Source organism: Xyrauchen texanus, chromosome 20 (assembly GCF_025860055.1).
Source record: "Xyrauchen texanus isolate HMW12.3.18 chromosome 20, RBS_HiC_50CHRs, whole genome shotgun sequence".
Taxonomy (NCBI): domain Eukaryota; kingdom Metazoa; phylum Chordata; class Actinopteri; order Cypriniformes; family Catostomidae; genus Xyrauchen; species Xyrauchen texanus.
In genome coordinates this window covers 39,717,699-39,734,856 of record NC_068295.1, presented here as the reverse complement: position 1 = coordinate 39,734,856, position 17,158 = coordinate 39,717,699, and the positions used below count along the sequence as shown (strand labels likewise).

Here is a 17,158-nt window from a genome sequence, read left to right as displayed (position 1 = left end):
GTGTTAAGGATGGTAAGGGTTTTTTTCTGAGTCTTGTGAACGTAAAACCTTGCTAAAATGTAATTAAAATATTATGCAATTTAGTTTTTCAGAAAAATGTGGGTTTTGTAAATTACGTAAAATATCATATGGTTTTAAAGATTTGTTCAATTGTCACGTGAGTTATTTTGAGCAGCAGATTTCAATGGTGGGCATGAGCAGCTGCAGTTTAAATATATCTTTTAAATATTATATAATATAATATTGTTTATGTTCATTTAAGTTATTATAAAGTGATACCTATGATTTACAGTGAAGAAACTATGTAGGTTATTTCAAAATGATTTACCTTAAGGTAGTACATACTTTCCTTGGCACTACCTCTTTTACTAAAATAAAAGTAACACAATTTATAGCCCCCATGAATACAAGGATGGAGTGGAAGGAAATATATTAGATGGGGAATATTAGTAACATATTACAGATGGGAACAAATGATATAATATTAAATGATGACAATTATTTCGCTTAGACTTTTGTGATTAATTGGTTGAATGGAAATGTACAATACTCCTGACACTGTACAAAAGGAATTGTTGAGTGAAGTTAAAAAAATCAAGGCATTTTTGCATTCTCTCAACAAAATTGTCCTCAGTAGAAATGGCTTTGTTTAGTCAGTTTGAATTTGTTTGCTCACTAAATGCAGAATACCTATTCATCCAATGAAGTCTAGTCCAGACAACTACAGATTTCTTGTTCAGTAAATTATCAATTATCGATACAATGACTTTTAGTCCATCACCATTTTATTCTGAAATATGATTTTAAATGAATTTGATATGAATTGAACTACAATCTTTGCCTCCATCAATACGTGAGGCAAGATAATTCATGCAATACTGTGGTGCAGGCAAAGTTAGACCCACAAAACCTCAATAACGGTAAAATGCACATTTGGGGTAGCTAATGTTAGCTGGGCTGGCCATTTCTGAGCATATGGACTTCAATATCTTATTCATTGTTAAAAATTTATAGGAGGCATTTTCAATTCAACAATGTTACTTTCTGCATTCAAAATAAATGCAAAGACAATATTTTTGCAGTATGACATTATCTGTACAGTGGCAAGAGTAAAAAGTATGTGAACCCTTTGGTACTGCCAGCATTTATTTATAAAACTGTCTTAAAATCAAGTTACAATAATGCACAAAAACAATCAGTTCTAACTAATAAAACACAAATTCATGTATTGTTCTTGTACATACTGAATACATCATTCAAAAATTCACAGCGTAGGATGGAAAAACTATGTGGTCCCCAAGGCTAATGATGTCAAGAAAAGCTAATTGGAGTCAGGAGTTGGCAAACCTGGCATCCAGTTAATGAAATGAGATTGGAGGTGTGGGTTAGAGATACCTGACTTATAAAAAGCAGTCAAACATTTTGCTATTCACAAAAAGCATCTGCTGACGTGGACTATGCCTTGACAAAAAGACATCTCAGAGGGTTAAAAAGTTATCTCGAAGGGCTTAGATATTCATCTGTCCACAGAAAGACAAATGATCTATTAATGGAGATGATTTAGTACTGTGGCTACTCTCCCTAGAAGTGGACGTACAGCCAAGATGACTCAAAAGGGCACACTGCAGAATGCTCAATGAGGTAAAAAAAGAACCCTAGAGTGACAGCTAAAGACTTGAAGGACTCATTGAAACTGGTTAATTCTGTTTGTGAGTCTACTATACTGAAAACATTAAACAGGCATGGTCTCCATGGCAGGATAGCATGAAGAAAGCCGCTGCTTTCCAACAAAAACATTGCTGCAAGTCTGAAGTTTGCCAAAGACCACCTTGACTCTCCCCAACACTAATGGGAATATTACACTAAGGTTGAATTGTTTGGGAAGAACACTCAGCATGTATGGCGTAAAAAGGGTGCTGCATACCAAATGAAAACATCACCCTCATGGTGATGTACGGTGGAGGGGGCATCATGATTTAAGGCTGCTTTGCTGCTTCGGGGCCTGGACTGCTTGCCATCATTGAGGGAAAAATGAATTCCCAAGTTTATCAAGATATCCTACAGGATAATGTTAGGGTGGCTGTGTGCCAGCAGAAGTTCAGTAGAAGTTGGGTGATGCAGCAGGACAATGACACTAAACATTTAAATAAATAAGTTGTGAGTGACCCAGTCAGAGTCCAGACCTTAACCCAGTAGAGATGCTGTGAAATCACCATGAGAGCCATTCACACCAGACATCCTGAGAATATGGCTGATCTGAAGCAGTTTTGCAAGGAAGAATGGTCCAAAATTTCTTCTGAATGTTGTGCAGGTCTAATCCACAGCTACAGGAAACACTTGGTTAGGGTTATTGCAGCCAAAGAACAGTCAACAAGTTATTGATTCCAAGGGTTCACTTAATTTTTCCACAGCACTGTGAATGTTTAATGGGATGTGTTAAATAAATACATGAAAGATTAGAATTGTTTGTGTTGTTGCACTTTGGAAATGAAAAACAGACATTTGCAGTTGGAGTTTGTGCGATTTCTTTGAGAAATGTTCAAATCCACCAACAGCTGATTCGGGCCAATGGACCCTTTTCACAAAGGCCTTATTTAAAACTGCATAAATCTAGCAAATGTTTTTTTTATTTGCAATTTTTGAATTAGTGTAAATGTATAACCTTTTACTTCGTAATATATTAACCTGGAATATGTGAAAAGGGTCCATTGGGTCTAAACGCAAATTCACACTGCCCCAACAAACTCTAACATTGTAGTTACCAGTTGGATCAAAGTCTTTTTAGCAAGTCCGTCCACTTGCGCCATCTTTAGAAGACTTTCAGCTATTTTTCTATGTAAACAGGTGGCATCCAAGTGCAGCTCCTAACTAATTGAATGGGGAAAGACCAAAATCTCCAAAACAGTTGGTCAAGATGACGATTAAAGAACATATTTCTTTGCAACAGACGATCAAACTGGGCCATCAGCATAATTGTTGGGGCAGTGGGAATTAGCATTAAACGAATAGTTCACCCAAAAATGAAAATGTTCTCATCATTTACTCTGCCATCCCAGATGTGTATGACTTACTTTCTTCTGCAGAACACAAACAGAGACTTTCAGAATAATAATAATAAAAGTTGTAATGTCTAATAATGCCCAGTATCCTCCATTATATGGTTCAAACGAATCATTAAAAGAACGATGCGTCGGCTCATTTCACTCCAGTGGAATGTGAAGGTGACCATGATTATGTTGCATACATTTATGATTATTATTTGTTATCAAAGTGGGAGTCACAGTCAAGTTAATCCGATTTTTATTGTCAGTGATGCCTCATTAACAGTCCTGTAATCATGGTAACGTCACAATCTCTTTGTTGAGATCTAACCTATAAAAATGACCTTATCATGCTCTTCACTGTTTACAATCCAATAGCATAATGCAGTTTACTTAAAGTATGTTTCACAGTTAATACAGCAAGTTTTATTAAATGACTTGTTACAAACAAACACAAGAACATAAAAGACAGCTCATAAAAACAATTACAAAAAAACGACACTACTTCTAAATGGTCAAATACATAATACAATCCAAATATTTGACAGTAATTAAAAACAAAGTCACAGTCAATTCTTGCAAATAAACGAGTGTCACATTCCTAGGATCTTTATTCCAAAATATAATTTTCATATGGGACTAGTGTGAGATGTGTGACAGAGTCTGCAAAGAAAAAGAAATGGGATCACAGTTATGTACAATAGAGCACACTAAAACGATTCACAGTGGCCATGTTCAAACTAGTATACTAGCACACTACTCTTACTATTTCTGCAGTACTAGTATCTATTGTGTGAAGTATGCATGGAATATCTGCATTATCTATTCTTTTACCACAAATGTGCATTAAACAATACAGCACACTAGTGTTGAGTACAAGTATATCCCACACTGTAATGCGCTTGACTTGACCCTCCATTCCCATTCCAACTTAAATAACCGCCATTTTTTTCCTTCTTGACATTTTTACACAAAATTACATAAAAAAAGCTAAATAAGTGTTTTTATTTCTTTCATGATAAAGAACCATTTCATGGATACCCAATGAATTAAACAAGCATGCACAAAATCAGTGAAAAACTTCCAAGAAATGGTACTCTGCAGATTTTGTTAGTGGTGCAATAACAAATGTCTTGCTCATCATCAGTATGTTATCTTACCTAAAACCCACTGTTCAGAAAGACTGCGGCTCCCATCTGGTTTCTTGCCCTTATACTCTCCGATACAGATCCCTGCCTGTCGCACACTGCGGCACACGGTTCCTCCACACAGCTGAATGAGTTCAGTCAGGCTGCTGCAGGGGGGCTGGGAGTGTGGGGACACGAACATGAGCGGCTGATCCTGGAACAGGTCCTGCTGATGTTCCCCAGCGGACAGATGCTGCTGCAGACGACATATCTGTGAGAAGAGAAAGATATTGGAACATCAATCTTTTTTTTCCTATCCTGTAGTATGAGTCCATAAAGTCCCTAAACACGGAAAAAGGGGGAAGCAATGAAATATTCATGTCAAAAGGCCTAATATCATTTAATTAACCATATCAGAAAATCATACTATTAATTTTTGTTAATTTACACATGGTTAATGAAGCCCACAAATCTACATCAAAATATATGCAACTGCAACATTTCAAAGGTTACAAATAGCAGCAATCACAGAAGCGTTAAAGATACAACTTAAGTATTTTATTAAAAAAAATGGCTAAATATAATCATAACATAATTTCTACATGATATTCTAAATATGGTAGAAATGTAAGTTGCTATTGCATAAACTCAAAATAGTTTGAAAATAGGTAAAGATGGGGTTTCTATTCCTTTTGACAAAGTCATTTGCATGAATCTTCCATGATGTTCCATGACTTTTTCAGGTGTGTGTAATTATTAGATTTTAAAAATGTTAAGACTGCACTCTTGAATTTCTATTCAAAATATTTGAGAGCAAACCATAACTACAAACATTACTTTTGAATCAAACTTATTTCGAGATGTACCATGTACTTGGGAACCATTGGCATTTTGATAAAACAAACAACATATAATACACTGGGTACTATTATCATGTTAGCTTGACAAAGACAACATACTGTTATTGTACAAACTTGGATTAGTGCGGTTTTCAAAATCGCTAACCCAAGACCACAAATTTCTAAGTTACATCAACCAAAGTTAGTACAGACCTTCAGGCTCTTCTAACTTAATAATATATATATATATATTTTTTTGCTATCTGGTTGGATGTATAGTTTTCACATATATCTAACAATGAAATATCCATAAATACTATGGACTTACACCCTGTCTACACTTTGGAAATACTGACTAAGATTTACATAGTTTAGTACTTTACTTAAAAGTAAATCTTAATGGCATAATATTGATAATTGAGAACATTTTACTTAAACATTTTTAGCAAATTCAGTAACTTTTACTTACCTGGGGCTCTATTTAGTGAGTGCACAAACAGCAAGTGGGCATAGGTGGGAGTAAGCTTGCAAACTAAGGGGGTAATGTGGTGCAGGTGGTAATAAAGTTCATGTCCAAACTCTTAAAATGTAGTAGAACATTAAAATAAGTCCCTGTTAATCACTGTCGTAGCCGTTTTAAGAACAAAATAATAATTATGAGATTGTGTTAATGTATCTAATGTTAATGGCTTATTTTTAACTTCTTATCATTGTTTAGATTTAAAATTGTATTTATGATCTAATATACACAGATGAGCCAAAACATTATGACCACTCACAGTTGAAGCAGATAACGTTGATCATCTAACAAGACCACAAGTCAAGGTCTGGGTAGATTAGATGGTAAGTGAACAATCAGTTCTCCTAGTCAATGTGTTGAATGGGCAGGTGTAAAGACCTGAGCGACTTTTACAAGGGCCAAATTGTTATGGTCAGACGACTGGGTCAGAGCATCTCTGAAACAGCAAGGCTTGTGGGGTGCTCCCAGTCAGCAGTGGTGAGTACCAATCAACTGTGGTCTGAGAAGGGACAAACAACAAACCGGTGACAGGGTGTTTGGTGCAAAGGCTCATTGATGCACGAGGGCAACGAAGGCTATCCCGTCTGGACTACTGTGGCACAAGTCACAGATGGTTGTTATGGGATGAATCTCTCACAACACACAGTGCATCACACCCTGCTGATTATAGGGCTGCGTAGCCGCAGACTGTTCCCATGATGACCCCTGTCCACCGTCGAAGTCCATGCCTGGACACATGACTGTCGGAACTGGACCTTGGAGCAGTGCAAGAAGATTGCCTGGTCGGTTGAGTCCTGCTTTCTTTTACATCACATGGACGGCCATGTACGTGTGCGCCGTTTACCTTGGGAAGTGATGGCACCAGGATGCACTGTGGGAAGACGACAAGACGGTGGAGGGAGTGTGACGCTCTGGGCAATATTCTGCTGTGAAACCCTGGGTCTGGCTATTCATCAATTTGACAGGTGCCACCTACCTAAACATCGTTGTAGACCAGGTACACCACTTCATGGCAATGGTATTCCCTGATGGCAGTGGCCTCTTTCGGCAGGATAATGCATCCTGCCACACTGCACACATTGTTGGGGAATGGTTTGAGGAACATGATGAAGAGTTCAAGGTGTTGCCCTGGCCTCCAAATTCCCCAGATCTCAATCTGAATGAGCATCTGTAGGATGTGCTGGACCAACAAGTCCGATGCACGGCGGCTCCACCTCGCAACTTACAGGACTTGAATGATATGCTGCTAAAGTTTTGGTGCCAGACACCACAGAATGTGCAGTCTTTCTTTATATTGCTGGTGCTTGAGGAAATTGACTATATACTAGTATGCAGATGGTGGAACAACCAGAGAAGAACCTTAGAATTAAATTGCACTGACCCAGCCTATTTTCACGGGCCATTTCGTCAAAGCCTTGACTAAGCCTAAGCTTGCATCAAAATACAAAAAATTCATGGCCATGCCCACTGACTTTACACTTATGACTTAAAGAATTGCACTGCACTAGTGCTAGTACTCTTAAAATAGGGCCCCAAGTCTATTAGAATCCCATATTTTACCTACATTTTTGCAATATGATTTGCACATGACTCATGGTAGTTTCCTGGTGAAATGAACACTAGAGACGCTACAACAACTTTTTCACACATTATCAGATCATAAACACTTTTCTCCTTGTTCCTCACACAATGCTATCTTATGACAACTATACATATTTTCTATTGCACATGACATGTTAATCAATGTATTTTAATGACTAAATTACATTGCAGAGTAGCTGAGCTGATAGTGTGTTACACTATGGGTTGCAAAGGACCGGGTACTTAAAAACCTCATCTGTCTGGGAGAAAATGTTACTCACTTTTAACACCACACAGTGGACATGTGGTGATATGTATAATGAACCAATTAATTCTAGTCACGTAATGAGATCATGCAGATTTTTTGCACCCCTATCAAATATGTGTAAGGAATGAGCTAACCTTCAAAATATTTTGCACAGCGCAAGAGGCAGTACTCCACAGCATATGAATGATGGGAACTTCATTGTGCTGGGTATATGTGCATGACAAATGTCTTGTGACACTCAGTTGCAGTTGATCAGGGTAATACATCAAAGATAACACAATGGCATCTTCTGCACCTCGTTTGAGCTCCCTGGGCTCCAATCGGGGCAGGCTATTCTCCCTGTCTGAGTTCTCTCAATAGTGCACGCTAACAGGCAGAACGCTGGCACGTCACACATTCACATCACTGTTGAGTGCGCTCTGGGGGGAAACTCTGGAGCGTGCTCCATGACTGCCATGGGTCAGTGGCAAGGCTGAAAGGGACAATCTGCTCTGTTTTACAAATATGCCTGATGCAGGATTTCAAGTGTGTCAACTGGTTTAAAAACAGAAGAATCGTCTGAAAAAATGTCCGGAGAGAATTGCAAAGTGTTGAAGCATTGGAGACTTAACATTTTAAGCTCCGTTAACAGAGGAGAAGGTAAAAAGTTCAGAAAAGGAATGCGCGATAACAAGAGCAATGTAACAACAATATGCCGCTTGTTACAGACAAATGTATACAGCCAATTAATTGGATTTATTTTAAATTTTTTCTCACATTTTACAGCCGAAAAAAAAAGAACATTCTCTCATCATTTACACGCCCTCATGCAATCCCAGACGTGTGTGTGTCTTTCTTTTGTCTTATGAACAGAAATTACGATTTTTAAAAGAATATCGCAGCTCTGTAGGTCCAAACAATGCCCCTATCTTTTAATACCTAATATTGCTTCTGAAGAGATGGATTTTACCACTGGAGTCATATGGATTACTTTTATGCTCCTTTCATGTGATTTAGGGAACTTCTGAGGTCTGGTCACCATTTACTTGCATTGTATGGACCAACAGATTTGAGATATTCTTCTAAAAACCTTTTTTGTTCAGCAGAATAAAGAAATGTATACAAATCTGGGATGGCATGTGGGTGAGTACATTTTTTAGTTTAGCTAAATTAACAGATTTGTAAATCCTGGAATATTTTTAGCCATTGGCGTTTACGGAGCACATTTACATGCACATCAATTGATTGATGATAAAATAAAATCATTCGAAAAATCTCACAACCCAAGAAAACAGCACGTACATGAGATTTGAAATTATTGGGTAATTCTCTGCTTTTCAAAGTGTAAACCGGCATGCTCAAAATACTTGTGCACATTGGATAAGCCGATAAGAATGCTGGTAAAGATGTTTATATGCAACGCAGAATCTGGAAAATGGGTAAAAATCGACCCATGTCAAATGGTTTATTTTGTGATATTTTACAAAATGTTTAATTTCTATTCAGTGTTCAATGACACAGTTTTTAGAGTTTGATCAACAATATACCCATGATTCAGGGCTTTACTGTTGATCCAACTTTAATCGTGGTGGGCGGTTGTCACTGTGATCCTTGCAGCCCTAGTTCACCAAAAGTGAGAAAAATATTTTTAAACAATCTTACCCACAAAAAATTTAAGTCGGGAAAAATTTTGAAAATCCTACCCTCCACTGAAGCTCTGAAATACAATATGGCACATGTTGCATTAACCCTTGTGCATTGTTCAAATTCACTACCCTTTGGTTATGTTCGTGGCTGAAAACAGCCACTACTTTAAACTGCTGTAAAAATGTATCAGATAAATATTTTTTTCAAATTTCTTTGCATAAATCTATTAATCAACCTCAGTCCTGTTCAAAACTACTAAATGTTTAAAAAAAATTCAGAATTTTAACTCTTTAATTGCCAAATTCATAAATGATGTCACTGATTTGGGGGAAAAAAAATACAAAATGACGTATTTTCAATATAAAATGTGATTGTGGACTGGATTTTTTTTTACCTTTTATCACAGTCTTGGACATGTCAAAGATTAGAAACAACATTGGTTTCGATGCATTGTTAGTTTTTGTGCAGCATCAGATTTTAACTTTTTCTCCCTCATTTACTGTTACGTGGCTGTTTTTGCCCCATTGACTTCCATTATAACCACATTTTTTGATTGCAAAGCCATGACACCATATAGTCATGCATTTTTGATTGTTTGTGGTTTTCCCTGTTGGGAAGAGGTAAAATTTGTAATTTTTACTGTTGATAACCACGTGGCACCATTAACCCTTTAGATAGGCCTGTGCAAAAAAAAGCTTAGTTTCTGGCTTTTACATGGAGTTATATGGAGTATAATAGCATATTAATGTGTGTGTGTGGGTGTGTGTTGGTGTGTGTGTGTGTGTGTGTGAGTGAGAGAGAGAGAGAGAGAGAGAGAGAGAGTGTGAGCACTCACCTTGTTGTGTCTGAGAAAATCAAAACATGCACCTCAGCTCTCACAACTACATGGAGTAAACAAAAACAAAAAGCCTTTTGATGGTGAGAAATGCAGAGAACTCAAAAACAAAGCAAGTGGATTTAAACACTTGCATGCAAGCCTGCTGGTCATTTGATGGTGAGAAGAGCAGCAAGCAACATGAGAAAGGGCTTGACTTGTAGTGAAGTTTTAGAGATGATAAGGTGTCGACAATCTAGACAAGGTATGTGCCATTACACATTTGTTACTACATGCATCCTATTCCTGTTAATTTTTACTTGAATTCATGTGCTTGTTAGAGATAAATTTAGAAGATACTGTTTGTGTTTTGACAATGTTTGCATGATTATTCTCATTGTCATGTGCCGCTTCAAAAATACTAAAAAATAACAAGGTGAGTTCTCACACTCTCTCTCTCTCTCTCTCTCTCTCTCTCTCTCACACACACACACACACACACCAACACACACACCCACACACACACACACACACACACCCACACACACACATTAATATGCTATTATACTCCATATAACTCCATGTAAAAGCCAGAAACTAAGCTTTTTTTTGCACAGGCCTATCTAAAGGGTTAATGGTGCCACGTGGTTATCAACAGTAAAAATTACAAATTTTACCTCTTCCCAACAGGGAAAACCACAAACAATCAAAAATGCATGACTATATGGTGTCATGGCTTTGCAATCAAAAAATGTGGTTATAATGGAAGTCAATGGGGCAAAAACAGCCACGAACAGTAAATGAGGGAGAAAAAGTTAAAATCTGATGCTGCACAAAAACTAACAATGCATCGAAACCAATGTTGTTTCTAATCTTTGACATGTCCAAGACTGTGATAAAAGGTAAAAAAATCCAGTCCACAATCACATTTTATATTGAAAATACGTCATTTTGTATTTTTTTTCCCCCAAATCAGTGACATCATTTATGAATTTGGCAATTAAAGAGTTAAAATCCTGAATTTTTTTTAAAAACATTTAGTAGTTTTGAACAGGACTGAGGTTGATTAATAGATTTATGCAAAAAAAAAAAAAAAAAAATATTTATCTGATAAATTTTTACAGCAGTTTAAAGTAGTGGCTGTTTTCAGCCACGAACATAACCAAAGGGTAGTGAATTTGCCCACAGTGTACTGTTGAGTTTTTGAAAATTTTCAAAGCATTTTCCTAAAATATGTGTGAAAATAAGATGTCACCAAAAATCATTCCATTAGCTGAAACACAGAGAAAGTTATGGCCAAAAAAACGACTCAAAAAAACACCCTAGTGGCTGAAAACAGCCCGAACAGCACACAAGGGTTAAGTTTGATGCCAGTGACATCTGGTCATGAGACACATGAGAAATCAATGAATTTCAAGTCAAATCCAATTTGCACCTCAGGAGTCATATTTCATTTGAGAGGAAGAGGAAGAACAGTGAACGATGAATTAAATTTCAGTCTGTACCTCACTCAAAACTAGAGTATGGCTTGGGAAGACTTGGAATACATAAGACTACTTGCAATATAGATTCTTTATAAATTCTCATTTGTTCTCCTCGGGAAAAACAGCATAAGGGTTTGGAATGCCATTAGGATGAATAAATAATGACAGAATGGAACTATTACCTGATAGTCAATGTGGCATTACATCAAAGTGTTGACTCGGAAGAGGATCACAAGGGCTGTAGGGTGGCATTTGAGACAAGGCTGTCGTGCTTTTTTATTTTTATTTATGACAACACAAATTCAAAATGGTTGATGAAAGTGGTAATGCACCAAGTACATTATATCTAATACTGTTTTCTGTTGCAGAAAAAGATTGGAAAAGCATATTTTCTTGTTTTTTTGTGATTTAATCATTTATGCACCAAGCACGTTCAACAGTTTTCTTATTACTGCTTTAATTAAAAGTGTTTCACAAAGTGAGTAGGTCTCTTTTGTAATAAAAAGTAAAAAATAGCCCACTGAACCTGGCAATGACAAACCCTCTCATCAGAATACAAGGGACTGTGCTTCTGCACGTTGTAAACGCTGTTTAAGAAAAAGAAGGACATTGTGTAATTTCCTTCCTTCTGCAACTTCCTTGTGACATAAAATTACAAACACAAACAGGAGCCCTCCCACACATGTAATGCTGTGAGGTGATTCACAGCCCATGCACCTGAGCGACGGCAGCTCTTAAACAAGCACCAATGTGGTCATCGGTAGGCCCACAAGCAATCTCTTTTTTACCACTGCATTGCGTATAAGGGAAAAACTGGATTTAATATCGGAGTGAAAATCTGATGACACACTTATTGATAGCCAAAAGCAAAATCAAAAAGCAATGTCAAAGGATGTCAAAAGAAGTGGTACTTCAGTACCAAGTCGATACTAAAATAAAGATTTAAAAATACAAATGTTAAGATGTAACGATCAAAAGAAGAGTGTTTGAGCTTTGCGTTAAATGTAGTCATGCCGCTGTGGATATGAGTGGTCAAAATGGCCATCAGACAGTATAAATGTTAACTTTAACATCTGTTTCCCAATGCAAGTGGCAGGTAAGCCCAGGGCAGCCTCATAATGGAGGCATCACTGTCAAGCTTTAACAGCAATATGTTTATTTGACTTATAAACCTATAAATATATCAAATAGATTAGTGTAGTTATATTTTGTGATCATATCAATATTTTAGATCCCCTAACCCAACTCCATTCCTAAACAATTATCAACAATATAAATGTAAACAGAAATGGTCACAAATATTTGATTTAAATCAGACTATAATATAGATATTTATGAGCAACCTACCTTACCTCTACAACTAAACCCAACCATTTCTAAACAATAGAAGTACAGTCACACACACACACACACACACACACACACACACACACACACACACACACAGCATACTGATGAGCCAAAACATTATGACCACCTGCCTAATATGCTGTTGGTCCTCCGCGTGTGCCAAAACAGCGCCGGCCCGCCGAGGCATGAACTCAACAAGACCCTTGAAGGTGTTCTGTGGTATCTGGCACCAAGACATTAGCAGCAGATCCTTCAAGTCCTGTAAGTTGTGAGGTAGAGCCACCATGGATCGGACTTGTTGGTCCAGCACATCCCACAAATGCTCAATCAGATTGAGATCTTAATATGGAGGCCAGAGCAACACCTTGAACTCTTCATCATGTTCCTCAAACCATTCCCGAACAATGTGCGCAGTGTGGCAGGTGCATTATCCTGCTGAAAGAGGCCACTGCCATCAGGGAATACCACTGCCATGAAGGGGTGTACCTGGTCTGAAACTATGTTTAGGTAGGTGTTCTTATTGATGTCCACATGAATGGCCAGACCCAGGGTTTTCAAGCAGAACATTGCCCAGTGCATCACACTCCCTTCACCTGGTTGTCCTCTTGCCAAAATGTATCTTGATGCCATCACTTCCACAGGTAAATGCACACACACATACACGGCCATCAATGTGATGTAAGAGAAAATGGGATTCATTGGATCAGGCAAACTTCTTCCACTACTCAGAGGTCAAGTTCTGATGCTCGCGTGCCCATTGTAGGTGCTTTTGACAATGGACAGGGGTCATGATGGGCACTCTGTGGCAACAGAGCCCCATACGCAGCAGTGTGCGATGCGCTGTATGTTTGAGACATTCCTCCAATAAACATCATTAACATTTTCTGTGACCCGTGTGTCAGTAGACCTTCTGTCGGTTCAGAAAAGATGAGTCAGCCTTGGGGGCCCAACACCCTATCACCATTTTGTGGTTTGTCCCTCCTCGGAGCGCTGTCGGTACCACTGGTGACCGGGAGCACCCCACAAGCCTTGCCATTTCAGAGATGCTCTGACCCAGTCTTCTGGCCATAACACACATACATACACACACACACACACACAAAATGGAACTATGGGAATTATTTTGTGACTAAACAAAATCCAAACTAATTCAAAACTCTGTTATATTTTAGCATCTTCAAAGTTGTCAGCTTTGCCTAGAATCTGCAGACATGTACTCTTGACATTTTCTCAATCTACTTCTTCTTAAGGTGTACAGGTGCTCAGTTTACCTGGATAAATAAAGGTTAAATAAAAAAATAAAAAAATAAACTTCTTCAGGTATCAACCTGGGATGCTTTTTAAACAGTATTGAACGAGTTTCCATCTATGTTGGGCACTTATTGAACACAAAAGCACTTAGTGAAACTAAACATTTTAATAGCTAAAAATCTTCCCCCTATCGAGAAGGCAGTGACATGCCAATCTTAGCTAGTAGCTCTACCGATCACATCTCATTCAAAAGATACATCCAAATTGAGCTTGTCGCAATTGCTCATGAAACATGTGAAAGCCAATGGTGTTTGACATCGCTGACTTCAAGTTTGTGTCGGCATGCTTTTTGAGCAGGCCACTTTTGAATGTATTAGAACAAGTTGAGAGTCAGATACATTACAGTGGATGCCAGGAGACTATGATCGTTGAATAAAAATTAAAGTGCGAAAATTAACTGAAGTTCCTGACCCATATCTGAATGATTTTATGCATTGCACTGCTGCCACATGATTGGCTGATTAGATAATCGCATGAATAAGGTGTACAGGTGTTCCTAATAAAGTGCTCTGTGAATATATATATATATATAACTTTGTGAATGTTTGAATTCTGCAGGGCATTCTCCGGCAGGCCTAGTGATCGGCCACCAATCTGTGCACCTCAAAGTCTTTATAAATGTAGTAATGAACAAAACAGATCAAAATAAACAGAGGGCATTACATTTTTTGATACAGATACATAATTCACTCTAATCTTCACATAAGCTCTGTTAAGAGAAATAAAAAATTTTTTGTCATGTTTGTTCCGGTGCATTTCCAGTGAAAACTATGACGCACTCGACACTGAATGGAAGCTTTGATGGTCATCATACAGCAATGCTCTCTCAGGTGTTAATGGAAGTGACGACAAGGACACATGATATCCAAGCAGAGGAGACACCCAAGGGGTTAACAGACAAAACATCCTCTGAGCGGAATTATTTCCTCCACAACACCTGCCTTCCCCTTCCTCCATGTCAGCTTTTCAGGCCAATATACTCTCTTATCTACAATCAGGAAACACTCTGATGTATCCGCCTAATAATATTTCTGTTATTCCTAAAATTTTATAAACGCTTTTAAAACATAAGAAAGCATATTTCCATTATCAAAGCAGATCTTAAAACAAAAATTCAAATTCAAAGAAATTATTAAACGTACATTTTTATTTAATATTTTCACTTAAATTGTTATGCTAATAATACAATGCAATGATATTTTATGTCATTAGACAAATGCAATAAAAGCATTTTCACTCATGGTCTCAGATCTTGGGGCTCCGTTGTAATAAACAATGTATTACATTTAGTAACAATAATTGTCTACATCTGGTTGTATTTTTCTTAATAAATATCAGTCATCAGTTTAACAACATCTGTAAGCCATACCTTACAACGTGACATAAAAAGAGATGACATCAAAATGATTCTCTCACCAAAACAGCCACAAATATATTGCAGGTACTAATTTGTAATAGCTAAACTGGCAGTTACATGCACAAAAAACAAAACAAACAAACAACAACAACAACAACAACAACATGCTTTAACGCAGCTGTACTAAAAAAAAAAATAAAAAAAAAATAAAAAAAAGAATATCAAGACAAACATCTGAAACCATGAACAACAGGACAAAAACATTTTATAAAATCACATCACAATCAACTGCTTCTCATTTCCAAAAAAACAACAATGACCATGAAAAGAAATGCATGGCCATATCAGACTGTATGAGAACTTGAGACAAATATTTTTAGCTGCTGCATTAATGGAGATCAAGAATCATATTGAAATGACATGAGAAGGGCTTTTACAAATGTCCTCTGAATGAAAGCCAGATACTTTTATAAACAAACTGCTTCTCAGCTTTTCTCCCCAAACAAGTTCCAGATATACAGTGGGATCCAAAAGTCTGAGATCACTAGTGAAAATGCTTTTGTGCTCTTTTCTAATTTAACAACATTTTTCATTACAACAAAATTCGTAATCGGTATGAAAACATTTAGCTTATATTTAACTAATTTTCAGATGATAACAGATAATTATTGCATGTGGTTTAAAAAGAACACAAAACTTTTATTGACATTTGGTTGTCTTACGCATAATTTACACATGGTCAGGAGCAGGTGTAAATTTAATTTCTACCAACAAACATTTGAAAATGAAAAATGTCATAAATCTGAGAATTAACATCATAATGGCTTTATGAACAATTTACAAGTTTCATAAATGAGGCCCATGTTTATTGTTAAGGGTGACAAGATTTTATTTTATTTTTTACTTTTGGGACCATTCTGAGTAAACTCTAGAGACTGTCCTAGAGATGTGAATGCGCAAGAATTTGTTCCAAGCCTTGTTCTAATGTTAATGAAACCGGATTATTCTAAATGCGGAAGTGTGTCCGAGGTTAGTGATTTGCATAAAATATTCCCAAACCATCTCCATATAAGGGAATTCAGCACCACCGCACCCGTACAGTAGCAAATGTGTAAAGAAAGTGACCAAGAAAGTGCAAAAAATGTCTTCCACCAGAAACATTATTTTTAGTTTATTTCCAGGTTTAAATGGAACAAAAATCACAGATTTTCAATGTGGTCTGAGACTTTTGGATCCCACTGCACTCAAACATAAGGACATGAAATAGATGATCTTGATGATGTGACAACTTAAAAGCCCCTCTTCATGCCCCTTCAAACACGGAAGGACAAAAGCAAAGGAAAAATAAAAAACACCTGGACATGTGGTCATATGGTGTGACATGGACATTGCTGAAGCTGCATTACTTAAACTATACAGCTGCATCCTGAATAGCCTATTTGAGCTTCAGCCTCTAAGAAAAACACAAATACAACCATTGTCGCCTCGTCCTCTCCCGCCGACCTGACCCACTGTCTTGACTTTCTTTAGAGCAGATGCAGGCGAGATGGAGCATCCAGCAGGAAGAGTTTAATTAGAGCTTCGGTGCTCCTGTCTGGCTGGAAAGCTCTTTATCCAAGCAGCTCTCTTCAATCAGAGGCCACGGGTCATGGGAGGAGCCTCAGTCTCAGTCCTACACAGAGGACTCGGTTAAGAATTCAGCCTGTTAGACCGATGAGGGACGAGTACAAGCAGCCTGGGAACGAGTGACACTATGAGGGCTTTGGTGACACAGTCTCCTCCTACTGCTCTTGATGGGATATAAATTAAGCTCACACACAGCACGAGCACAATCCTGGAC

General features: G+C 37.5%; 1 protein-coding gene across 1 annotated transcript in view; it reads right to left on the bottom strand.

Moving 5' to 3' along the window:
• Nucleotides 1-3,299: 3,299 nt before the first annotated feature.
• The window catches only part of LOC127661112 (microcephalin-like), a 68,243-nt gene continuing 54,384 nt past the window's right edge, over nucleotides 3,300-17,158 (bottom strand). The window contains exons 14-15 of the mRNA XM_052151686.1: nucleotides 4,202-4,439; nucleotides 3,300-3,704 (exon numbers count right to left, since the gene is read on the bottom strand). Coding sequence (XP_052007646.1) covers nucleotides 3,652-3,704; nucleotides 4,202-4,439 — 291 coding nt within the window. The 3' untranslated portion in view covers nucleotides 3,300-3,651. The remainder of the gene's footprint in view (nucleotides 3,705-4,201; nucleotides 4,440-17,158) is intronic.